The 26077-nt window shown below is 41.4% G+C and overlaps 3 protein-coding genes across 10 annotated transcripts in view; 1 reads left to right on the top strand and 2 right to left on the bottom strand.

Annotated features, from left to right (window-relative positions):
• LOC147132422 (uncharacterized) overlaps nucleotides 1-7519 on the bottom strand; it is a 31728-nt gene extending 24209 nt beyond the window's left edge. For 4 of the 7 annotated variants that reach the window (XM_086014831.1, XM_086014828.1, XM_086014830.1 and 1 more), the window contains exon 1: nucleotides 3912-4274. In XM_086014831.1, coding sequence (XP_085870957.1) covers nucleotides 3912-3978 — 67 coding nt within the window. In that variant the 5' untranslated portion in view covers nucleotides 3979-4274. Of the gene's footprint in view, nucleotides 1-3911; nucleotides 4276-7358 lie in introns of those variants that run through there. The other 3 variants (XM_086014834.1, XM_086014829.1, XM_086014827.1) reach the window with 2 other exon arrangements.
• On the top strand, nucleotides 7392-10253 carry meaf6 (MYST/Esa1-associated factor 6). Of its 2 annotated transcripts, XM_086014836.1 has the most exons (8): nucleotides 7392-7563; nucleotides 8335-8450; nucleotides 8539-8626; nucleotides 8705-8750; nucleotides 8826-9018; nucleotides 9311-9340; nucleotides 9767-9800; nucleotides 9889-10253. In XM_086014836.1, the coding sequence occupies exons 1-8, from the start codon at nucleotides 7474-7476 to the stop codon at nucleotides 9901-9903; spliced, it is 612 nt and encodes a 203-aa protein (XP_085870962.1). In that variant the 5' UTR covers nucleotides 7392-7473; the 3' UTR covers nucleotides 9904-10253. The 2 variants fall into 2 exon arrangements, with proteins under 2 accessions (XP_085870962.1, XP_085870963.1); XM_086014837.1 differs by lacking the exon at nucleotides 9311-9340 and having other exon boundaries at nucleotides 7394-7563.
• A 3002-nt stretch (nucleotides 10254-13255) lies between these two features.
• On the bottom strand, nucleotides 13256-25755 carry LOC147132424 (four and a half LIM domains protein 3-like). The gene is made up of 8 exons (XM_086014835.1): nucleotides 25369-25755; nucleotides 24686-24791; nucleotides 24533-24608; nucleotides 18648-18820; nucleotides 16682-16856; nucleotides 15154-15323; nucleotides 14847-15033; nucleotides 13256-14685 (listed from the first exon to the last, which is right to left on the bottom strand). Exons 1-8 carry the CDS (start codon nucleotides 25377-25379, stop codon nucleotides 14534-14536), a joined length of 1050 nt encoding a protein of 349 aa, XP_085870961.1. The 5' UTR covers nucleotides 25380-25755; the 3' UTR covers nucleotides 13256-14533.
• Between the last annotated feature and the right edge of the window lie 322 nt (nucleotides 25756-26077).

Below are 26077 nucleotides of genomic sequence, written 5' to 3' on the forward strand. Positions count from 1 at the left end.
CTCGTATTTGAATCTGCGGATCCAGTGGCAGAATTGATGCCTACTGGATGACGTGTGAGTTAGGGCTGCTCGATTATGAAAAGTATGAGTCGCGATTATTTAAACGATCATTTATTTTTTTTGGTACAAAACAAGAAAATGTTTAAACGTAAAATAAAAATACATTTCTTTGAAACACTGATTATGTAAGTTCCTTTTGGACCAAACAAAATTCATAAAATTTGTTATCATCATTTTTTTTTTTTTTAAAAAGGGTGAAAATGTATACATTCAAGTATGACTTCCTTGTGTAAACAAACATAGTGCCCTGGATATAAATGCATACTAATAATCGTTTTTTTTACGATTATGCCAATTTTGTAATCGTGTAAAAATCATAATTTAATTGAATTTCGATTAATTGCACACCCCTAGTGTGAGTGATTGTGAAGTGGACAACCAGGGTTGCTAGTGCTGCGTGCACCCATACACACACACACACACACACACACACACACTCAAGGCCAAAGCAGAGAGTGGTGCCGCATCTGTTAGCGATTCCCCTGAGGTAAAAGCAGTGCATCAACACAAACATCCAAGCGTAGTTACAGCACAGCCCAGCGAGAGAACCGCGGAGACCGGCTGACAAGATACAGCTGAGCCTCTGTGGAACGAATAAAACCAATTATGTTGAGGCCAAGGTGAACTTCAAAAACGCATCTTTTTCAACTAAATCCCCCGTCAACATCCTATGCCCCGCCATTCCGGTCCGGTCGGACTCAAATCTGAAAATTCCGATTCGCCGATCCCTATCACCGCTGATTCGTTCACAGCCCTAATATATATGTATGAAATAATCATTTAGTTCTCAGCACTAAAATGCATGCGGCCGTTGCCACAATGGCTAATCTCTCCAATGTGATGTGACGGGTCTATTTGGGCCTAAACTCTGCCTCACACAGGAAATAATCCCCCAAACAGGATTAATAACATCAATGGCAATTCAGATTTTTTTTTTTTTTTTTTTTTGAACCACCAAAAGGGAATGAGGAGGGAAACATGAGTAATCTGAGCAAAAGCCCTCAGGAAGCTCTTTCATTCCCCCTCCTTATACTCTGCAGCAGAATGGAGGCCTTCCTCTCTTTTTCCTGTGCAGGCGTCATGGCTGTGATTTATAACATCTGCTCTCGGCTTCGCTGACGTGGAGTATGCACAGAGAAGAGCGCTGGTCTCCTCCTTTTCTGTATCTTCCCCCTAAACACAGTTTCCAGTTTCTCAGTCATTCTAGCCCACCCATTCCACTCCCCCCAAAAACGCCTTGCCCTTCAATTCACATCCATGTCTCAGTTTGTTGTATAGAATTCGAAATTCTCCGAACAGAAGATACAATCCTGAGTGAGATTTTTGCAGTGTGACGTAAAATTACATTTGCTTAACAATACAGATGGAGAAATCAGGCCCATTCATGTAAAACTAAAAAAAATTGGAAAAAAAAAAACTGTCATAAGTGTTTTTCACAGGACAGCGATGATTTGTTTCGCTACTGTTGAAAATCGAATAAAACTAATTTCAGCATGACAAGTTGAAAATACCTAACTTGTACCTATGTTTCTTCAAGCTAAAATTATGCAAAAGCATTATGGAGGCAAATAACTGATTTCTTATTGGCAAAAGACAAGGTCACATGGTATAAAATCCTCGATGGTTGATGATAGCTAAAGCAGCTAACTAGCTAGCGCTTTACGTGTGTATTCCAGGTAGGTCAAATATCAAATCTCGCCCAAAGTCAGATGGGAAAGAAAAAACTGAAAACAGTCAATAAAGAAAAATGGATGGATCAATGATAAGTATGGTGGTTAGTTAGCATTAGCATTATGAAAACAACTGATGTCACTGCCTCCAGAGAAAAACAAATTAATAAATCTGACGTTTTAATCAAATGTGTAGAAATGTGGAGCTAGATGTGCCACACCGCACATCTAATTCAGGGATTTTGTACAATGGAATGGTTTTTAAAGCAGAAAAGTCGAGCCAGTCGGATTTATGATGCTAAAGTATCACGTGTTAGCTAATGTTACATGGAAATGTCACAATTTCCTGATTCTTTGTAATCTTAAGTAAAGCAACGCTAATGTAATAATCTAGGGGGCTAATGTCAGATGGTGTTGCAAGGTTTCGAGGCTGTATTTCCAGAGCGGCAGTGATTTTGACAGAGGGCCAAGAACATTACGTCAACCTAGCTCGGGGAGCAATCTGGACAAAAGGGAGTGAGTCGACGTCTAGTGACTATTTTCACAGTGACGTGTTTTACTGAAAACTGACATTCTGACTGCGGGGCAACGGCACAGAAGAGGACACAGATGACAAGTCCAAAGTTTCTCCTATCTGTCCTACTCACACGCTCCGATTTTTTCCAAACAGGGGGACTTGATACCCCTCCGAAAAACAGTCCAAAGTTCTTTGGTCATACTTTTTGTCCATATCAGGACTTGAACAAACCACCCTCACATCACCTCAGGTCTGAAATGCTGCTAATTGAATTTATTTTACAAAGAAACAATGGTAGGTCATTGTTGTGATTACATCAGGGATTGCTGTGGTCGCCTTTTCAAGCATTTGGGGATTATTATACCCTTTCAGAGCTCCGCATGCGCACCAAGCTGTAAAAAGCAAACAACCCTTGGCGGGGCTCGTCTTCTTTTGTCTTCCCTTTGCTGTTTTTACAAGACTGAGACTCAGAGATCGGAGACACCGACAAAGAATGTTTCTGTTTATCTAGCGTGCCTGCCTTTTTCGGTATGTCGCATTCCTGATAACGTCACATGCTGGAGCTCTCGGTGGAAGGGCCGGAAAGTAAATTATCGCATTTCACTGTCGCGTCATTTTGGAGCATTTAATACTCGGAGATAACTGCGTGAAGTTACCATGCTCCACATCCCAAAACATAAATTTTAGGTTAATTGAAGGGCTTTTAGGGTGATCGATTTTGACAGACTGTCACTTTGGGAAATCTTGTCACGTTGCTATTTGTGGGACCCGTTTTTGCCAATGGAAAGGCTTCAATGGAGAATAAAGTCATGACGAGACTCAAGCAGGGGGAAGTAGGTACAGAACGCGTATGCCCTGATTTACTGGTAATCAGTGCTGTGTGTACCCCTCCCCACCCTAATCTAGGATAGACTCCAGCCCCCAGTCACTGTGATCCCATCAGGCATAGTGCTATAGAAAATAAATGGATGGGTGTATTTTTAAGCAACCACACCCATAAATAATTAACTCAAATACTTAAAATGAAGTTCTCAACCTTAAAAGGCCTTTAAAAAAAAAAACACCCAAAAGGTAGCCTCTCTCTTTCTAACTGATGCTCATCTGAACACCACCATTGACACCCACGCACACCTCCAAACAAGCAACACGACAACAGTGATAAAGGTAATGCACGTCTGCCGGAAATATGGGGGAGGGATGACATCGTCCATCAAGATGTACGGGTCAAGGGGAGATGAAGGGGAGATGTTTGTCTCCAGCTTTATGGTCTTCGCTTCCCATTGAAATGAGGCGGTGGGGACTGGGAAAGGTTTGGATAGAAGCATCCTTTTAGACTCTTGATACATGAGCGTGATGTTTCTTGTTTTGCAGAGATGTGCTATGTGTCAGCATGCATAATGAAGACCAGCGCAGTATTTCCACTGCTCGACTTCTGAGCTGCCTGGTAAAGATGTTGGGGAGTGACACAGGCATGCCAACATTTGCGTATAAACTAAGTAGGAGTTTCCACTTGTGGAGAAAGCGGAAAAAGACAATTATTAAAAATATGTATATACATTAAAAATAAGCCGGAAAAAACAAACCTGTTTCGTGATGGCACAATCACAGCTCCTTAATTTTACAACCCACCGTGACCTATTTTGATGCAGTGTTGGTGTACTCACATTTATCTGTCAGTGTCAGCTTCTCCTCGAAATGATGTCCAAGATCTTTGTAATCCATTGCGTCCATTTAGGCGGATTGCAGTGACTTTCCAGTTGCTGTCATTCCTCACCAGACTCCCAAGTACAGGAGCTGCAACTCCCGGTCCAGATTCAGCCAAACACGCCCTTTCTAAAATCCAACCGGAATAGAAAAGCGAAACAAAAACAGGAGAAGTAGTTCAATAGCCACTGACAACGACGATGGGCGATCGATGTTTTGAATTTATGCAAAGTGACGCGAGTGTTTTGCGAAAATATGACTAATTGGCATTAAGCGTGTGTAACGTGTCTTCTGTGGAAAATCCACAGTGGGAATAAATCGCCTCAGTTTGCCAATAGCAAAACAGTTAAAAACAATGAATAACAACAAACTTCCGGTTACGGTGTTCGCTATAAAACTTAACACCTGCTGTGAATGTTCACAAAAAGGTATCCATTTTAAATCCCAGCATGATAACAAATGCATCGATTCAGAATTATGGTTGCTGTATTAAATCTAAAATTGCTTATTCTATAGTTTTTTAGGTCTACTTTCATTGGAGCTAATGGTGAATTTGCTATGTCTTTTATTTTGAATGCAAAATGTGGTTTCCGCTTGTGCACGCAATGATCAACTTGTCTTTGCTCGTTGTGAAAACCGCATGCCGGAAAAAGCTGGACTTTACCATGTGCTTGGACGACAAGCGAAATCGTTATCCAACACATTTATATATGTACGAAATGTATATTCAAATATCAATATCAACATTCGATTCATTGTGCGTTGTATTTAGTTTGTAGCTTCAAGAGTGTAAGGGCAGTTTTCTTCTCTTTACCCAGGGAATGGTTTGCCCCATCAGATGATTTCGAGCAGCTGAAAGTGAAAACAGGGTGGCTAGTGAGGTCTGTGTACCGGTAATTACAAAACTAGACCCCAAGTTTGTTGTTTGTAACGAACACGGACAACATTTAACTAAGTAGATGAAAGATGGATTATAACCCAAAATAAATGACAGAACATGAACTGCTGTTATAATATGGACACTATTTGAATACTACTGCGAGGCCATTTTTCAGATTAACATATAATGACTAGTCATTATCTGCTATGTCATTCATTTGATTTGTGATGACAATCTTATTAACTATTAATATTAATGTATTACCACTGCATGGATAACAGGGATAACAAGCAAACGCCACACAGCAAGGCCAAATGCAAACCATGAACTTCAGCACTGTGAGGCATATCTGCTAACCACTATTATATTGCACAGCCGCAAATAAAATGTAACATATGTTTGAATGTGTGGCCTTTTTCAACAGAATAGCACAGCAAGTAACGTCCTGTGCGGGCCTGCTTTTATAAATAGACCAACCAGATTCACGACCACTATAGCCCTTTGGCCATCCCATTTAACATTGAGATCAATTATGAATGAGGTGATGCGCACATGCACAGCCTTTTCAGCAAACTGAAGGATGTACAGTACATAATGACTGTATGTAATGTATGAATAACTGCATAATTCATGAAATCACTAATCAGCCCACTAGCTGCATTAAAGTTGCTCCATAACCGTTACCTTTCTTTATTGTCACCAGTCCATCACCATTCAGTGCATCAACCTGACAGTGTTTTTTTTTTTCTAAATCAAAATCAGGTGTAAAATTAAGAAGCACTCGCTGACACTGATCACATTGTAATCTTGTGTTGTTTTCTAACAATTGCCTGCGGGTCATGTGGTGCAAAAAGGAGGAAGGGAAGACTGCAGCTTCAGGAAAATAACCTCAGAGAACCTGAAGGGAGTCTTTGTTACTCTGGTCGTGATATTGAGATAGGAGACAAGAATGACAACCGCAACAAAAACAAGCTGAAGATCAACAGTAAAGTTGAAATGAGACATGCATCACTTAGTGAATCTGCCAATGCTTGACCTCTGTCTGCGGACAACAAGTTTTGAAGAAGCCAGGCGGGAACAACTGTGAGTCTGCAGTCAGGGATGCCGCCAGGGATATAGGGGGAGAAACCAAAAAAAAAAAAAAAAAACTTTCTAACCACTTTGGATTTCTTCTTCTAATGGATTCCTGAAATGAACACCACAGTGTGTCGAAAAACAGTGTTTCGACTGTGACTGTTCTTTCAAGGGGAGTACATGTCCACACTTGTCTGCAGCAGAATGAAACGCAGGGCGGATCAGAGAGACTCCCATCATTCCACAGACACATGTATAATTGCACCTCCTCCACACAAAAGCAACACAAAAAAAAGTCCAACCCAAAATTGCTTGTCTACATCCACCTTCGACTGCAGGAAAGGTGCACTGGACAAAGGGGCGGTTATTAAAAAAAATCCTCCAAGCTCACAAGAGCGAACGTATACATATTTGGAGAACGCACGGCTGAGGTCACAATCTGAATTTAAGCACAGCTGCTGCAGTGTGGGAGTCAAGCAGTTGTTACGATGACGGTAAGAAAAAAAAATCTAAAAAATCTTGCAAGCAGATGACGGTGTGGATTAAACGACGGATCGCCACCATTTATGCAATACTAGTCGACATTAAGCCACACCCACTGAAAACTCTTGTATAATCAATTTAAGGCAAATGTAAAACGCCATTATACATTTGCTATAAAATGATGCCTCGTTTTAATGAACACTTAGGCCTACTACATCACTCAATTTTGAAGTTTTTTTTTTTAATGTGTAAAAGGTTTGACAACCAATGGAGCAACACATAAGCGGCCTCCTACCATAGCCTTGTTTCTACCAATGTACTAATGAAGGCAGTGCCCATTTGCGAAGCGCCATCCCAGCCTCTTGTCCACTCTGTCACATTGCGCGCATAGAGATTCACACTCTGTGCCTGCCTGCCCTCGAGCAGTTGGCACTCTGGTGTCATCACAAGCTCTCAGCTGTTCTGGTGGCGGACCGCTGACTGGACCTGCAGCAGCTGGGATTGCAGCAAGTCCCGCCCACATATCAGAAGCGTATGAGAGCATCAGAATATTGTGGAAACTGATAAAAATAGATGGCTTGTTATCATCGGTGATACATGGCATTTGGTAGGGTGGGAGCTCGAAAGTGGAATGCAATCAGTTGCAGGATTTGCGGAATTTATATACTGTAAATACATTTTCTCCGTAGTACTTAATTGTAAGGTACATAATTTTAGTTTTCTTCATTTATCTCCACACGTTGGTGTCTATTCAAAATACATATAAAATGCATTGTATAGATCACTACCTTGTTTGAATAAAAACTTTAATTAGATTGTTCAGTGTGATGGCTCACTTTTACTAGATCATCTATGCATGGACAAGAATTTCCTAGAAAACTTGTGGAAAGTATGAAACAAATTTGTTAGCCGCAACCGCGGCTCTCCATCTTGTTGCTATGGAGATTATGGTGGCGAATGAGTCACTCACAACTTGTTTCTGCGGTCTTTAAGCGCCACCTTTCGGCTGCAGCGACTCATTTAGGCGTCGCTGCAAGCCATCCCGCCACCTTTTTGTTTCTCCACGATCCACTGCTCCATCCATCATGGCGATGCACGCTAAAGCTACTCCGCCGCAGATCCCGGACACCCGCCGGGAGCTTGCAGAACTGGTGAAGAGGAAACAAGAGCTTGCAGTAGGTTTATGTTATAAAGAAAAAATGGCTTTAAAGGTCTTAACGCGCGGAGTCCGGCCTAACGCAAAACTCAAATGTTAATAATAACATTTCAGCCAGGGGGTTTATTGCTAGTTTAGGCCTTGCTAAAGGCTAGGCTAACAACGGCTATGTGCATCGCGCCGCTTCCTGAGGTGAAATTTGGCCACACATTCGTCGTTTAACTATGCGTTTCATATATTATATACCGCATTGTTGTGTTGAACCTACACATATTGTAAGACGCTTGAATACGTTCTATTTGTCTGCACCAGCTTAATTTTTCTGTGTAGGCTAACCTGCTAACAGCTATACCAGGGTCTGCGTTAGTGTCAAGTTCTCGCGTGATTTCAATGTCGTGACGTCATCAAAACTGGACATACTAATTTCAAACACAAAACAGGCGTTTTTAAATTGCAGTCGGGATTTATTGAGCATAAGGAAATGTATTAATGTGTACATGTACAAGTATGAGAATACTTTTTTATTGTACCAGTTAACAGTATTGGTGTTCTACAATGATGAAAATAAAAATATGGATACTTTATTCATTCTTTGAGCAGAAATTTGGCAGCATTCATATTAGTAATAAAGAAACTGCCATGAAGTGAAAACAAAATCAAAATATTAAAACAAGATCATAAAAACAACAGGATCAAGTTTTACACATTCACTGCTCCACTATACAACACACAGCTGCTCAAGAACGTAAAATAAATCCAAGGTTGTTTTTTTTCCCCAATGGTGTTATAGGAGACGCTTGTGAATTTGGAACGACAAATATACGCCTTTGAAGGCAGTTACCTAGAAGACACTCAAATGTATGGCAACATCATCAGAGGATGGGACAGATACCTAACCAACCAAAAGTAAGTTGTACATGGAGGAGCAAAAGCTGTATTTGTGTGTTTTCTTTTGCTATTAAGACATTATTAATCTATATCATGGTTCTTTCAGGAATTCGAATAGTAAAACTGATAGAAGAAATCGAAAATTCAAGGAGGCAGAGCGTCTGTTCAGCAAGTCATCAGTCACATCAGTTGCAGTAAGTCCCTGTTGCTTTGTGCGGCCAATTTTCTGAAAGAACTAAAAGTTTGAATATATCTTGTGTCTTTATCAACAGGCGGTGTGTGCACTAGGCGGCATACCAGATCACATGAACGAAAAACGTGAGTAAAGAGATGTGCGCCCAAAAGATGTGATGCCATAATGTACGCATGCTGAGATCCATCTTCTCTTGTCAGGTGAGGCGGGCAGCGGCACAGAAAGCGACGCCTCTCCGGACCTCCAGAACCAAGAGAACGAACCCAGCCAGGAGGACACGGAGGACGTCGACTCCACCCTGCAGGACTTGAAGCCCCAAAAAGCTGCCTCTTCCTCCTCATCTGGGAGCCATCACGGGAGCCATAAGAAGAGGAAGAACAAAAACAGGCACAGGTGGACACAAATTACTTGAATTCGTACACATCGTCTATACCATTGCAATTTGTTGGAGACGATAGCAGAGAGCATAACATGGCAGAAACAATTCTTCAGGTAGGATAGCCAAATGAACAAAGCAGACATTCCTGCTCTCACTATACATTAACCCAGCAGGCTCTCCTGAAAACACACTGAGGCGACGTATTGTGTCGATGTCGGGGTTCAGACCACGGGTGGTGAACTAACTAACAGCTGCTGATCTTTTCCTTCCCCTGTTGTAATGCTGACTCCTCCCCCTTCCCCTCAGCCCTTCTGCCATGTTTGATTATGACTTTGAGTAAGTTCTGAATTTTACTTCCTGCTCCTGTGGCCTGCACATGCTGTCCGCTCCTAACCGCATCCCGAGCTCGTCTCTTTTCTTGTGTCCAGTTGAAGCCTGCTAGTGTTTGAGTCGTGCTGCATGTCTTTGAATGCCTCACAGCATCCGTCACTCCCCATGCTTGTTACTGGGCTGGCGTTACATCTTTTCTGATAGTTCACGCCGCGCGTGCGCTTGTCAAAAGCAGTGCTGTTGTTGTAAGATGATGAGCTGGCTGCAAGTATGTCCGTAAAACAATCTCAAAAGTTTAGTATTTTTTATTTTTTTGGCTATGGTTTGGTTTTTAGGCTCCCTCATGGTACAGTAGTGGCACCGCTTTTTGTAATTGCTCTCAGGACGGAACCTCTCCTCATATCTAAACCTGACCTCTCCTTGTCAATGCAGGTTCGACATGAAAGTGAACAAGAAACAGAGAGCTGTAAGTTTGATTCATCAAAAAAAAAAAAAAAAGACATTTCTGCCTTTTTGAATTTGATCGTGTCAATTTCCCCTACCACCTTATGCAGGAATATTCCACCTGAGAAAGACAAGTGCAAGATGTGGACCCACAAGAGACCTGAGAGACTTTTGCAGACTTTGTATCCCATTATTCTCCCCTGTTGTTGTATTTCAGCTATGATGCGTGTACTGCGCTCAAAACATTCCCCGGCTTCCAAGCGTCATGCATGTTACTCCACACCAGCCAGTAACATTTTGTATAGTGTTTAAAAAAAAAAGAAAAAAGGAAAAAGACTATTTATTTTGTTGGCAATGAACATATTTTTCTTTTTCTTCTTTTTTGGGCCACTTTGTTGTGAATCCCCTCTGTTTACCTGTATTTTTATTTCATGGTGTTTTTCAAGAAAATAATAAAATACCAGTGATGTTGGTATTTTTTTTATTATTCAAATGTGTCAAGTTTATGAGTGAAGAGTAACGGGGTTAAACGGAAACGTGACACAATCCAAAGGAGCCGTTTGATAAGATATGTTGGGTTTGTTTAGTCATATAATCTTTTTTTTTTTTTTTTTTTTACAAACGACATTATATTTAGACTTAAATTTAAGGTTACGATTTAGTAGCTGGCATTTTGCTTTGGGAAAATACGACTGTAATCTTGTAAAATGAGTGTTTTTCCTCATAATTGTACTTTTGTCAGTTTCAATTTGGACCTGTATATTTTTTGTATATAATTGAGGGTACTACTACTCCATATTATAGTGCGCAGTGTACAAAAAATGACAAACACCACACACTCCTAAACTAGAAGTCTGGTGTAGTACCGTGACTAGCCTGTGTGTGGCATCAGAGCATCCAGGACAGAAGCAAGAGTAGTTGTGATACAAGAAATAAAAGCTAGGCTAATATCTTACGTGCTAACTAATAACTCAATTACGGTGACAAAAACGCAACACAAGAAACTGCCCAGATCGCATGCCGAATAGTTTTAAGTCACATTGGCCACTGACAACCTCATCCCTAATCTTTTCACGACACAAAAGTAGCACATCCACATAACAAAGAAGCTGGAAACTGTTAAGAGAGAACTTAATGCTACGTTGGCAGACGTGGTGATGGATAAACTGTGAATTCTCCAAAATACATTCCCCGATTGCAGCTCCACTGCCTTTCCACCCTAGAGTCACGTTTCATCTGGCCTAGCAGTTTAAGTAATTTTCCTACACAGGAGCAACGAGGCCTTCAAACTTTTAATTTTGGGGTCAGAAACTTTAGACTGATGGTTACGTGACTGAGGCGATTAGCTGGCATTTGGGGCAAAGATGCTCTGAAAGTTTTCTGTCGTGCGGGATCGGTTCAAAAAGTACTGGAGACACCTCGTGCACACTATAATTATGGTTTGTCTGTGGAGAGAGATTCTATCACAGTTATACATAGCTTGTTGTGCAACATACAGTCATAGTTGAGGTCAAAAAGAAGGGCAGTTTCAGAAATGGGCGTGGTCCAAACAACGACATTGGGAAGCGAGGAAAATAGCAGTTATGGTTTGAGCCCTGCAATGCGCCAGGTTGGGATTAACGTCTTAATCGGATCATGAGATGCCAAAGCCAATAATTATACAGTTTCACAATTTAATAACGCAGATTATTAAAACAGTAACCTGAAGACTGAGTATTTTATTATGACAAATGTAATTTAGCCTACCAAGACATGGTTACAAAATACCTGTTTTCAGTTAGATATATGAGTCGCTGCTGAATCTTTATTAGAAAGGAAGGCAGTAAATTATGAATAATCTATGATAATAAAGATAGAGCCAACCAGGGTCCAATAAAGTGCAATAAACGTTTTGGCATTAAAGTGAATTTTGATCGTTTTAAAAGGTGAATTTCATTTAGATTAAAAATAGTGCTTTTGCGGCAATCTTGTGGTGTCTTGGTGTTAAATAACTATTTAGAAATTAGCTGAGGAGTTTCATTTAGCAAAAAATAGTCCTTTGCTGCCAATTTGTGGCATCGATAAACATTGGGAAAAAAATAGTTTTGATTCAGTTTGATCCGATTCGATATGGTACAGCTGTAGCTTTTGTCATTTTTAATCATATGTAGCAACATATAAAATGCTCTCCAAAGCCGGAACTATTCAAGTTAATTAAATTCAAAGAAACATCGATTCAGAACTTTTTGACCGCCAGTTCAAACTATATTGAGAGACCGATTCATTAGTGTGTGTGCCAATATATTTTTATGTTTATTAAGGTTGTGCACCTCTCTAATAAAAGATGATTCAATACGACTCAAGGGTGCTAAATTTTAAAGTGATGATTTGATTCAGCTCGGTTGAATCCAAACCGTTTTTCCGCTTCAAATCAGTTTCACACTCCTAAATAATGTGACATTTTGATGATTTTGACAGTCATAACAGCCCTCTTGCGGGAGACCATAATTACGACGCGAGGCCGCCATGAAAACGAATTTGACACCTCAGATAATATGTGTCATTATCTCCTTTGCCCTTAAAGTCATAGTTGAGTAGACAGAGAGGGACCAGGTTTCATGACTCAGTACCTCGAAGCCATGCCTGGAAACATTTTTGATTACACCACATTCCACTTGCTGATGTGTACGACTAACGAGGCATACTGTACGCCTACGCTACGTGTTAGCGACGCTTCTTGTCACGTCAGGGAATTTGACGTTTAATTGCAACTTGCGGAGCTGAGCAGGATTCCGTAGAGGGAACCGGATGATTCGAGCGTTGTGTTTGGACGGCAGCTATACGGCAATTATCGAGAGAGTCGCTGGTTGGGACTTATTTTTGTTGTTCTCTTGAGTGCGGAGAGGAAATGGCAGACCGTGGCCTGAAGGCGTTTGTGTTCATGGGGGGGGGGGGGGGGGGGGGTAGAAAAGAAAATTGTTGGTTTGGAGTGACATGTAAAAAGACCTGCTTTGTTTGCTACATTTTCAAAGCTGCTCTTCGGATTTTGCATGACACGTTGTACTCATGAAAACGAGAATACAGGAAGTGCATTATAGGGATCAAAACAGTTTTTGGTGGACCGTATGAATGAAACTTTACCGTCAGTTCAAATTTGCATTATGTTTCTTTCTGTATATTGTGTACCTGGGCCTTGCTAGAGTGGTGACTTACCGGAATTTATCCACATCAACCAAGTGTTGCCGCTTATTTCCCGCTTTTGTCAGTCGGTGATGATCAGCCTCCGCCAGATGAGTTGGGAGTCCACAGAGGCTGAGCAGGATGACATGACACTGAATATTTGCCGTGGAGCTTCCAACCATGTCCTTCCTCCTCCTCATCCTCTCGGGAGCAAACAAGTCCCGTTCTCCTTCACTGCCTCAAACAAGGTCAAATATATTTCAGGATGAGAGGCCTGGGAAACCAGTCCGAAAACAAAATAAAAACCAGTACCACACGGCTCTTTTATTATTTATTTTTCATCTGGAGTGGATAAGGACCCGAGCGCAGTGTTAGGCCAATGGGGGCTTGTTGCAATAGGGGTCATGAATGGTGATCAAAAGCAGGAAGTGGCAGGATGTTCATGTCACCATATGACAAGCACACATTTGGGATAATGATGAAATAACACAGACCCGGGGGGCGGGGGGGGGGCGCGTTCATGTGTTCACATTTGTACTACTTTAAATCTTAAAATTGTTTGGGTGTTTTTTTCTTATTTGCAAACGATCCTTTAAAGATCAAGCGATGGCTTTTACACATGATCTTGGTATTCCTCCATCATGACATCATGATTATGTAAACACGCTTGGAAAAGGGGTGCTGAACTGTAAATATTTCTATGGTTTACTGAGGTAATTGTAAGAGTCAGTTCACATGGGGGTGCTATTTTCGGGAAGCAAAGTAGGAGGAGCTCATTCTTGTATTAGTCTTAGTAGTATTATGACAGAAGGGTAAACTATTTGAGGCATTCATTATAATAGTAGCTTCAATTATCAAACGAAATAAACAGTTTTTTAAAATACATTATCTTATTAAAAAGAGATAATTATTTGTGGCCTTTTACAAAAAAATGTGAACATTGCATAATAGAAATGCATGAATAAATCCTAAAAAGTAACACAGCTGTGTGGCTTCTACAGCTCGCGTACGCTCTTTAAAATATGAGCATGCAACTCTTCTAAGATTGTTATATTCCAAAGCTGCCAATCATAAAGCACATTTATGCACACGCAATGTATCAAAAGTACTGCAACGCAAAGAATTTCGTCTGTCTCATGGCAAACGTGCTCACATGAGAATTAAGTAGCACATTTTTACCAAAACTTGTAGGAAGCTATATTTAGAATATTTCCAGCGTGGAATGACACACACACACAAAAACAAACTAACCAAATAAAAACACAAATACTATATGGCAGACATGTTATGCTATATGATTTTTTTTCAAATTACTTTTAGTACAAATCCTAAATTTGCACGTGAACACACTACGAGAAGTTACTCAATAATTTAAATGTCTACACATGCCTATTGTATATTTAATTTATAAAACATGGAGTGCAAACTGTTATAATAATAAAAAAAAAAAAACAGTCCAACAGGTTATGTTTGCTGATTTTATACAAAAAAACAAAAAACAAAACATGGCTACTTGAGGTGGATAAGCCTGGAGTGAACTGGTGCATTTGCAGTATTCACGTGCACCGCTGAGGTTATGCAAGTTTTCTGGTTCAATCAGTCGTCATTGTTGCAGTCTGTACACAGAATCTGGTCACGGTCCGGGAAGAAGCCGGAGCCGACCAATGACACGGAGCATCGGGAGCACTTGAAGCAGGGCTGGTGCCACTGTCGCTCTTCGAAAGAAATATATTTGCCATCGCCGAACCCTGCCGGGAACACATTGGTACATTCCGAGTTACGGCCGATTTTGAGGGCGCCAGCACAAATTTGAAAAAAAAATAAAAATACAAAAGTAAAGGAAGTCACAATCAGCCAACAAACAAAAGCGCTGGAAATGACCACGAATATTGGCGAGGGCTTTACTGACCTGTGATGGCCGTGTTGCAGCCGGCGCATTTTTTGGCATAGAGGCTACTGAAGCACTTGACGCAGTAAGGTTTTTCCCCCTCTGAGGTGAAAGGTTGGCCGGCTAGAGTGGTTTTGCAGCCCGTGCAGAGGAAGCACTCTTTGTGCCACACCTCGTCCCTGTAGGTCACCCCTCCTTTAGTCAGAGCCTGTAGGTCCAAAACACATTTCAACACATGAAGTGGCAGCCTGGATTTGACCTAGTTCCAACTTTTATTTTTTATTTAATAGACCCAATCGGCAAAAATGCCCCGCGAGGCCGCGCTCACCTTGTTGCAGTGGCTGCAGCGAGGAGCGAGCCTGCCCTCATAGCACGGCACGCAGTAGTAATTGTTTTTGTCCGGGATGAAGGCCTCGGCGCCGATGGGCTTGTCGCAGCCGTGACACACGAAGCAGTCCTCGTGCCACGTGGAGCCGCCGTACTCCAACATCTTGGACCCTGTCAAAGGAAGGAACCGCGTTTTGCAAAAGGGGCGAGAAGGCAGAAGGGATGACCGAGGGAAATGTTTGTTATCGTTATCTAAGTGTCATCTATGAGGTCTTGAAATATGTGAACCTGTTCTGCATATGTGGCACAATTGTCTGACAACACTTCCTGGTATGAGTTTAACAATAGATTCTCAACAGATAAGATGTGGGAAATAATACAATTTCACTTCATTGATCCAAAAATGATTATCAATTCAATACAAATAATGTGTCATTTATTCATTTTCGTCCTTTTGTGAAAGGGGAAGTCAACCCAAACATTTTTTTTCCAAGAATATGTTCTATGCGCCTTTACTAGTTTAAACATGGCTGATTGATTTTGTGTTTGTGGAATATGGGTTCATCAGTAAAATCCACCTGTTTTTAGCCATCTCCATGGGGTGGCCATTTTGTCACTTCTGTCAACTGAAAATGACATCACAACTACTCAGGGCTCAGGTAACGACTAATCACGGCTCATCTGTTTTCTGAAGTTGAGCCATGATTGGTTGTTATCTGAGCCCTGAGTAGTTGTGATGTCATTTTCAGTCAACAGCAAGTAGCAAAATGGCCCTGAGTTGGACAAAAACGGGTGGATTTTACTGCTTAACACATATTCCACAAACGCAATATTAATCAGAATGCCGTGTTTTCGACTAGTAGAACACAACATTTTTTCAAGAATATGTTCCCAGCAGGCCCACTAGTTGAAACGCAGCATTCTGATTAATTTTGTGTTTGTGGAATATAAGTTAAGCAGCAAAATCCACTCGTTTTTAGCCATCTCCGAGGGCGGCCATTTTGGCTTCTGTCGACTGAAAATGACATCACAACTGCTCACAACGACCAACGGCTGACGTGTTTTCTAAATCTGAGCCATGATTGGTCCTTGTGAGCAGTTGTGATGTCATTTTCAGTCGACAGAAGACAAAATGGCCGCCCCCAGGGATGGCTAAAAACGAGTGAATTAACACTTATTCCACAAACGCAATATTTATCAGAATGCCCTCTTTCAACCAGTGGGCTTTCATAGAACATATTCTTGAAAAAAAAAATGGTTGCGTTGACTAAGCAATTTGTGGCACCAGAATTGAGTTCTAACATTTAAAAGGTCAGCAGCTTTTAAGTACATTCCAGGCTGAAGAGAAACCACCTATTTTAGTTACGTAGCTGGAATATCCCTCGCGCATGCCACAAGATAGGAAAACTTTCCAGCCATCCGACACCGCCACAGCGGCCACAGCACGAAACCGCAGCCGCAATCATTTTGTCACATGGAACCTGTCATGCCTCGAATAAAAACATAGCCCTTCTTTTGATCCATCTCACCGGGCATAACCTTCTTGTCGCAGACCACGCACTTGGAGGAGAATTCGTTGCTGTAGCACTCGCTGCACACCAGAGCGTTGTCCTGGCTGGTGAAGGGCTCGTCGGCCAGCGAGCGATCGCAGCGCATGCAGCGGAAGCAGTGCTCGTGGTAGTATCTGTCGTTATAGAAGAGCTCCTGGAAGAAGACGGCGTGAGGGTCATGGTGTGTTGTGAAACATTCAATCATAAAATTGATATGCTGTAAGTAACATTTACCAGAACAGACTCCTGCATATGGTCAGATAATAACATGTCACAAATTATCCAAGGCCTGTGCCACAAGGTTTTATTAATTCCAGTTATATCCCTAAAACGCCACCGTGCATACAGTAAATGAAATACTTAAATCAAAAGTGGCAGCTGGTGGAATTTTTCAGTCAATGAATTTCTCAAAGCGGAAGTCAACCAAAAAATTTTTTTTTTAAACAATATGTTCTATGCAAGCCCAATAGTTGAAACAGGGCATTCTGATAATTATTGCGTTTGTGGAATAAGTGTTAATCCACTTGTCTTTCGCCATCTCTGGGTGCGGCCATTTTGTCTTCTATCGACTGAAAATGACATCACAACCGCTCACAACGACCAATCACGGTTGAGATTTAGAAAACAGGTCAGCCGTGATTGGTCGTTGTGAGCAGTTGTGATGTCATTTTCAGTCGACAGAAGACAAAATGGCTGTCCCCAGAGATGACTCAAAACAAGTGCATTTTGCTGCTTAACTTATATTCCACAAACGCAAATCAGAATGCCGTGTTTCAACTAGTGGGCCTGCCGGGAACATATTCTTGAAAAAAAAATATGTTTGGGTTGACTTCCGCTTTAAGCCAGCAGTCAACAACGATGTCTGTAATTGTGTTGAGGAAACCTAGGATTAAGTCCAGAAATCCACCATACCTGTTCTTGCCCATGTGGTCCGAGCTCCACGTTCTCCTCTCGGAATATGTTTAAGTGACATCGCTGAGTTGAATATGAAAACAAAACAAGCCAGCGGCTGAGCCACATCCAATATGGCCACCGTGTTAACAAGATCGCGTCCGACGCGTGTCGTTCGGCGATGGTCTGCGCGACCGAACCGGAAGCGCGTCAATGTTTGAGACGCAAGAGATAAATGAATCAATTTTACTCATCAAGAACTGTATACTACTAACCCTACTCGTCTATAAAGATATATTCTTGAATATTTGTATTACAAAATGATATTTCATTATGTTGTGTTTTGTTCTTGAACAGCTGCTTGTGCTCCAGTTCAACAGCAGTTCATTTTGGCATTTTGATAAATGGGCCCATTGAACAGTGGGTGAAAAACATATTTTACAGGCGTGGGCTTTCTCAAAAAAAAAACAACTACAGTCGAGGGAGAGAGCGGGACGAGGGATGAGCGATGGCCGCCGCTACGTCTTGTGAGCAGGCTAGAGGGCCAAAGTAAGCAGGAGTGTAATTTACGGTTGCTCCCTCACAGGGAGCTCATGATTCACAGGACACTCGTGGCCTTCATGACATCTGAGGGTGTTTTCTTGAGAGCTTTCTTTTTTATAAGGAACTAAGTAGGGATGCCGCAAGCAGAGTTCGTTAGTACCAGTGAAGTGAAGACCTCCCCCAAGGCAGAATTGTTGAGCGTGCTTGTCCTTCTGTTTGTTGCTTAACAGGCTACTCCCTAGTGTAAATGGACAATGACATTTTGACATTGTGCGGAGGGATGGAGGGGGTGGGGGGTGGATTCCAGTCACATGACTTGGATTATATTTTTCACCACAAAATCAAGAAAAAGAGAATGGCAACATGACATCTACTGTAACTTCATCCATCACTAGAAAACCCACAAAGACACATTAACTTCCCAGTTTAGCTAACCGACAGCTAGTCACAATAACTAACCAGAAGAGATGAACAGCGGTAATAAGATGATATAAAAAAAAAAAAAGCTTACTTTTGCATTATGAGTGATTATTTCTTTACATTCCTGGCAGGTATTGGCATACTGGCGGTCATAGCACGGGATGCAGTGGGGGTTGTCCTCCACTTGGATGTACTTGCGTCCGTAGAGGGACTCGTGGCAGTTCTTGCAGTCGAACCGATCGCTCATGATGTCAATCTGACCTCCTGCGAACATGGAATTCGCAGTTTAGAAAACATCGTCGGGAGCGAGAAGGCAAAGGGAGGATCAGGATGAGGGAGTTGGTCAAACACTGAGATAGAAGGAAAGGAAAGGAAGGGCTACAGCTGTAGTTTTCAAATATGTGGGTGTGAATTTATAAACAATGGCGAGAGAGCTCAACAAAGAAGCTACAATGCTAGCTATGTAGCCATGCTGGCTAACTTTTGGCCTCTTTCAGCAGCATTTTGCTCTGTTATATTAGCAACTTTGTTAACCATGTCTCTGCCTTTTACCTGCAAATGTCTGATGGTTTAGAGAGTCATTTTAATTTTGTTCATGGTTGTGTTAAATACAACGATAGACAGAGTTACATTCATAATTTGTACGCCTGCCATCAGTACTTTTGTCTTTTTTTTTTTTTTTATGTTACATTTGGAGTGTGACACGTGCAAAGACAGGGCTATTTGACTTCTTTTTAACCTAATTTGGACACATTATGGCTTTGTGGTGGTTCTATAACGCCATAAAAGAGGAGATGACCTCAACAATGTGCAGCTGAGAAACCAAAAGGCTCTGAAAGGTTCCTTGGGGAAAAAGGAATGAGCCGAGACTGCCCTTACTGCCTCAGTGGAGGGCTTAGTCGATACAATGACATGACCCAGAGCTCACAAACTACCGAAGGCCTCATATATTTCCCCGAAAATAAATGTGGTTTGTTATGAAGGCGGTTTGAAATAATGATCATTCATGAAAATGTTTCCTGCACCAGAATGCTGACTTTTATTGATACTGTGTTTAGCAGCTTTAAGTACGCATCTGGTGTGTAAAGAACTCATCTTTTATATCGCGTTTACATTCCGCATGTCTGCACAGCCATCAAATCCAGTAACCAATGACGCGGCTACTGTATATCAGATAAACACACACACAAAAAGATAAACACAGGTTCTTCTCAGTCCCGTCTTGAGAAGGTGCCGGAACGAGGCAAGATCATTGGAGACGAGACTTCTTTAACCCTTTGGTATGTTGCTGGGAGTTAAGACATCCCTCCCTGCTGATAACAACAATGCTTCCTCTTGCTGGGTCAAAAAACACTCAGAGGCAAGCCAAACTAGTCAAGTCAAAACATCCCATTCAATGTCTGTTTTGTGTCACACAGCAGTGAGGAAACCAGTCCGACTTCCCTCTGAAAATGTCTAAAAATGTCCATTTTCTATTCGCGTTGATGCTTGCTTGCGAGCGATGACACAACAACAATGGCTTTCCTTCCGGACGTAAGTCTTTTTTTTCCCCCCTTACGTTTTTCGACTTGAGCCACAACAAATACAAACACATTGTGTGGGCTGCAGCTGTTGTCCTTTTTTTTTTTTTGCCATTGTGCATCTCAAACTTTTGTATGGAATAGATGCTACTGTAGACAAAGAGCAGTATGGAATTACATACCTCATTCATTCATTAAGTCGCTAACCTTGCGTTAGGGTTACGACTCGAGTTATGTTTCCGTCTGTTGACGTAGCATAGCGTGATGCCAATTGGTTGTGTGGATGGAAGTGAAATAGAACAAAAGGATGGGAGGATCTCGTAGAATTTTTCTTCACTGCTTTTGTTATACCAGTGTTATTTTTGTGCTAAACAATAGCGATGCAGCTCATCTTAATCAATCTCTTCCATGCAATTGAGGGATTTCTAAAGAACCAAATTTCCCAAATCAATCCCCTGTTTCAATAAGTATTTTTGGTCCAAAATGTGCCTGTTTATTTTCTTATTATTCATGCCAGATTGATCCATCACAAACATATTTTTTTCAAGATTATGTTCCCAGCAGGCCCACTTGCTGAAACACGGCATTTTGATTAATATTGCGTTTGCGGAATATAAGTTAAGCGGCAAAATCCACCCGTTTTTAGCCATCGCAGGGGGCGGCCATTTTGTAATTTCTGTCGACTGAAAATGACATCACAACTGCTCGGGGCTCAGGTAACGACCAATCACGGCTCAGCTTCAGAAAGCAGGTCAGCCGTGATTGTTTGTTACATCGGCCCTGAGTAGTTGTGACGTCATTTTCAGGCGACAGAAGAGACAAAATGGCCGCCCCCAGAGATGGCTAAACATGAGTAGATTAACTCTTATTCCACAAACGCAATATTTATCAGACTGCCTTGTTTCAACAAGTGGGCTTGCATAGAACATATTCTTGAAAAATATGTTTGGGTTGACTTCCCTTTTAACAAAGTCATCCATCTCTCTCCTGCATGCCTGCCATGACTATTCAAACCTTGCACTTCACCTGGATGGGTGGACATGCTGCATTCAGTCTGTCCCACTAAGAGATTTACCAGAGTCTGCGAGTGCTTTGTAGCTCGAGTCAAATGGCAACTGTCTCCCAGGATCAGCCACCGAGAATCCTGTCTAACGTCCCCTCATGGCTCGCCGCTGTTGTTTTACTCGACAGGTTTGTTACGACCGGAGCCAGGAAATCCACCAGCCCCACATGCTCTGTTTATTTTCCCAGTGGTGGAATTCAGACAATTATTCCATGATGAAAAAACTGCTGTCATGCGTAATAAAGTACAACGCCGCAAGCATGTACTGTACATGTGTAGAATCTGTGATAATACATTCATTGATTGTAAATCAGCCTCAGCACCTTTTTGGGGGGGGGGGTTGCAGGGTGGTTCCATTCCTATCGCTGCACGTTATTAGGATATGCTTGGAAAACGGTATGAGAACAGTACCCGGACAAGAAACACGCAGCTGTTTTCTTTTCTAAGGTAACAATCAGCGCTTTCTTCTTTAATGTGACACCCGCCAAATGACCCAGAGCGATACAGTCGGTAAAAAAGTGGCTTTATAATTACCTCCGCACTTTAAACTGTTTATTCGCACAGGAGTGGATTTTTTTTTGGGGGGGGGGGGGGGGGGGGGGGGGGGATTAACGGCTTTCTCCGGCTCAGCACAGTTCAAGTATTGTTTGGCTCTCGATTTCCACACCCTTGACTTTTGAGGGGGAGGGGGGGGGCGGGTGAAAGAGAATATTGATGGAGGTGCGCACACAATGCCGGCGTCCCGTAGAGGAGCCTTGGCTGCAGCTCTGGAGGAAAAGTGACACCCTCGGGGTTCGCAAAGTGTTAACAGTAAAAACAAAGAAACAAAGCGGCTCTATTACGACCTTCAGATGACTGCGCCAACTTTCATCCCCAGTACAAAGACGTTCAATGCGCTGTTGTTTCCGACCCCTTGACGCCACTTTGCAAAACAAATTACCGAAATAACTAAAATTGAAGAAAAAAAAAAACGTTAAGAAGAGACAAATGAAAAATAATCATTTTCACTTGGACTGTCCTCTGACAGCGGGGTGTGCACTTTCGGTCTTGGATGTTAATGTCACAAGTGCTTGTTATCCGGGTGACGCAGCCTGTAGCAACAGTTGCCTACTTGATTTATTTGTCTTTCATTTGTGTTGCCGCGCAGCTTTCTGAGTCAGAGGTGTTTCGTCTATAAATGGTTATGGCAAACGGCAAGACGTCAATCCGGCACAAGAGGGCGGTTATGTAAGATGCATGACTAAAATGTTCTTACAGTTTGGGGAGGATATTTGTTTTTTCTTTCTTTTTTTTCATTTTGCTCCAAAGAGCTGAGTGTTATTTTATACCTTAAACCACTAGAACTTGAGCTATGAGATCACATGTCTTTTCTCCTGAAATCTCCATCTATCAAACTCAAGGGAAAAAAAGCTAAAGATACTTCAAACATTGCCTGTACAGTAAAAAAAAAATGGTTTGATTGTGACTCAAAACAGTGTGACTCACAGATGAATTGAATTTTGATTACATATTATGGGACATTTATTCTAAATAGTATTTTTAGTAGTAAACTGACTGACGAAAGCATAATAGTGTACATTACATGAATTTGGCCAGGCTATATTTTCCTGTCTGTCTCCATTGAATATTCTGGTACACATTGCAGTCTCAACTTTTTTTTCCCAATGTAAGAATTTCAGAGGAATGTGACTGCGGTCAAGACAAGGCAGAATTATGCAGTTCTGAGAAACGGGTAGGAAAGAACATTTTTCTTCCACCCTCTGTTTCATTTAAAGAGCAAACACAATGCATTGCTGTGTCAAACAAATAACAACAACAAAAAAAACACCTCTTCAGAAAGAATTGGAATCTCTGTTGGAGTTTCATCCAAATGGCACAAGAACAAGATGCTAGTGTGATGCTGATGGAAACTATGAGCCTGATGGAGGGTTTTCGTTCTTCTCTTTCGGGAAAGGGGGGTGGGGGGTTCTACTATAAGAGGCATGGCAACATTTTAACTCACAAGTATGAATGAGCTGTAAACATGTCGCAGGCCAATTTTAAAGAATTATTTATCTTGTGTAAGTGAGCATAACTAACAAGATAAAGCAGGAGACTATTTCCTCCTAAGTATCCCCATTATGACTGTTTGGACTCCTCCCCCCAAAAAACAAAAACAAACAAAAAAGAAAAGATATATAAATGAGGACACAAGTGATATCATTTATGAACCTCTGGATACATTTAGTTCACTTTGACCTGTACAGACAATGTCTTTGTAATTTTAACAAAGAGTTAGTAAAAGATAGACAACGACATTTTTTCTGAAATCATTAGTAAGAACCTAAACAATACACTCACTCTATTTGATGTGGTCGACAGCCTCACAAATCTCCCAAATCAAATAGCGCCAGAACTCCTCTCAACAGATAAACGCAATGAATTTGCCTGCTTCTGTAGTGAAAATTTTAAATCCATCAGGTCAAACGTTATCACAAACCAGCAAAATTCCAAAATTCGAATAATTCAATTACCATAACAGGATTTGATACAGTGGATCAAAAAAAAAACTACAACAGATTTGGTTCAGCATCTGAAAGTTCCGCACAATTTGCGTCAATTGGTGGAACTGAGAGTTCAAGGTAAACATGGTGAAGCTGCATTTAGCTGTTATGCTGCACACAAATGGAATAAACTGCCAACAGAAGTCAAGTCAGCCCGGAGTGTAAATGCTTTTAAATCCAGGTTGAAAAAAATTGTTTCCGCCCCCCTATACCTATGATTAAGGTCTTTCAGACCATTTCTATAATATTTTTTCCAAAATCATGCTCTTGTGCTGTATGTTCTTTTAGTGAACTCCTTTGAATTTCTCTACTTTGCTTTTAAATGTCTTAAATTCATCATTAAAAAAAAAGAGAATTGTTGTTTAGTAACTATGTGGCGCACATTGAGTTACTATTTGTATGAAATTCACTATATAAATAAATCTGCCTTGCCTTTAGTAGTGCTGGTTACACACATTTCACCCATTTTAACTCCCCAACCCCGTCAGACCATTTCCATATTCTAAAGAAAGGACATCGTTTCGGGTGCATCCTGGATGGGAAGGTTACAAGTTTGACTTCAAAACGCACAGACAACGTGTAGCCTTTTGTATAGCCTTTTGCTAAAACTTGATTAAAAGAGAACTTTTAAAGAGGCATGAGTAAAGACGATAACATGTATGATTGCACATAAACACATAGCAAACCCCTAAATACAAGTTAAGCTTTCCAACTATAGTACGTTTATTTTCGTTTTGATGGGGAATGTTTTCTTACATTCATCTCCAATGGTGCCTCCGATTCAAGTGATTTTTATAATTAGCTATGAAAATTGGTTCTAAACCCAATATACACATAGGTTGGACTATACCTTTCTTTGCGCATCGGAAGGCAGCGGGGAGCGTTTCTCGGCTGGATCTTTTCCCACTTTGAACGAGTGTATTGCCCTGTTGACAAAAAGACAAATAATTACAGTCCTGCGTGGGTTCCTGTGGGCTCGGTTGTGCGGGCTTTGCACACTGACTTGAAACGGGCGCGTCGGATGCGTCAAAACGCCGAGCATTCCTCCAACGCCGCCCCTTTCGTCCCTCTCTGAGTCTTTTTTGGCACCTTGACGGGAGTTCCCACTCCTAGAAGGCAGATCATTTGCGGAAATGAGTGCTTGTTTTGATAATTAGATGGACGGAGGGCTTGTGGAAATCAGCTGGCTCCCAACTGCCACTTAAGTGTTTGTTTACTACAATCATTCCATATGGGAGCATTCCATAATAATTACCCAAGCTTCAAGCCCTCTGAGAACAGTCATAGCTATCATGTTTTTTTTTTTTTTTTTGTATTTCGTTATCAAGCTGGATAGGAAGTCTGGAGCAGATTATACTTCCATTCATTAAACTGCAGATGAGCACATGCAAGGCATCTCGACGTATTTACAAGTTCTACAGGTGGACTGCTGCATGCAAGTACAAGAAAGCGCTTAGGCGTACATGTTGAACTATGCTGCCATCTTCTGTCCAAACTAGCAAATTACTAGCCAAGGCAATAAAATCGCCAAAGCCCTGACATTGAGCTGAAAGCACCATGATCCACCTTAGAAAGAATGTATCCTTGGAAAATATAGGTAAGACATTACCCAATCGTGTCTCCGGATACTTCAGTATTGAGCATTTACAAAGAAGAGTAGAGAAGCACAAAGTATTGAACACTCACCATGATCTCATTATGGAGGAGTGGTACAGGGTTCCAGTGGCATGTTGCTGGCAAACTGTGAATCTCTGGTGAACTCCATGCCCAAAAAGCGTTGGTGCAGTACTGAGGGGGCACAATTTGGACCTTTTCACTTATGGGTTTCCTCACTTTTGTTGCGAGTCGTTTAGACATTAACAGCGGTGTGGAGCAATTTTGAGGAGACAATGGAGAAAATGTATATTGACTACTTTTGTAGCGGTGTGATTTTTACAGTGTTGCTCAAGTGTGAAATACACGTGTATACATCTTAATAATGCACTGTATACAGTTGATCTACAGTACATAGGTTTATACAATGACTTTTCAAATGTTTTTTGTTTTGTTTTTTTATCTTAAAAAAGAGGAAGTCAACCCCAAAATGTTCTTTATAGTAATATGTTAAGTGCAGCCCCACTAATCTAAACGCAGCACTCTGACTGATACTGTGTTTGTCGGATATGAGTTAAGAAGTAAAAGCCAGCCGTTTTTGTTCATCTCATTTTGTCACTTGTCGACTGAAAATAACATCACAGGTGTCCAGGGCTTGGATGCAATTTTCAGTTGACAGAAAATGTCAAAATGGCCACCCCGAGATGGCTAAAAACGGGTAGATTTTACTTCTTAACTCATATTCCACAAACACAATATCAATCACAATGCCGTGTTTAGACTAGTGGAGGCGCATAGAACA

This window comes from Filicampus tigris, chromosome 18, assembly GCF_054856515.1.
Source record: "Filicampus tigris isolate MCC_2025a chromosome 18, RoL_Ftig_1.0, whole genome shotgun sequence".
NCBI classification, from domain to species: Eukaryota; Metazoa; Chordata; class Actinopteri; order Syngnathiformes; family Syngnathidae; genus Filicampus; species Filicampus tigris.

Coding starts and splice junctions, on each gene's coding strand:
- meaf6 (XM_086014836.1), top strand. CDS start 7,474: ATGGCGATGCACGCTAAAGCTACTCCGCCGCAGATCCCGGACACCCGC. Junction 8,451..8,538: donor AGATACCTAACCAACCAAAA/GTAAGTTGTACA, acceptor TGGTTCTTTCAG/GAATTCGAATAGTAAAACTG. Junction 9,019..9,310: donor AAGAACAAAAACAGGCACAG/GTGGACACAAAT, acceptor CCTTCCCCTCAG/CCCTTCTGCCATGTTTGATT.
- LOC147132424 (XM_086014835.1), bottom strand. Junction 16,857..18,647: donor TAATCACTCATAATGCAAAA/GTAAGCTTTTTT, acceptor GTCTTCTTCCAG/GAGCTCTTCTATAACGACAG. Junction 14,686..14,846: donor CTGCAACACGGCCATCACAG/GTCAGTAAAGCC, acceptor TGTTCCCGGCAG/GGTTCGGCGATGGCAAATAT.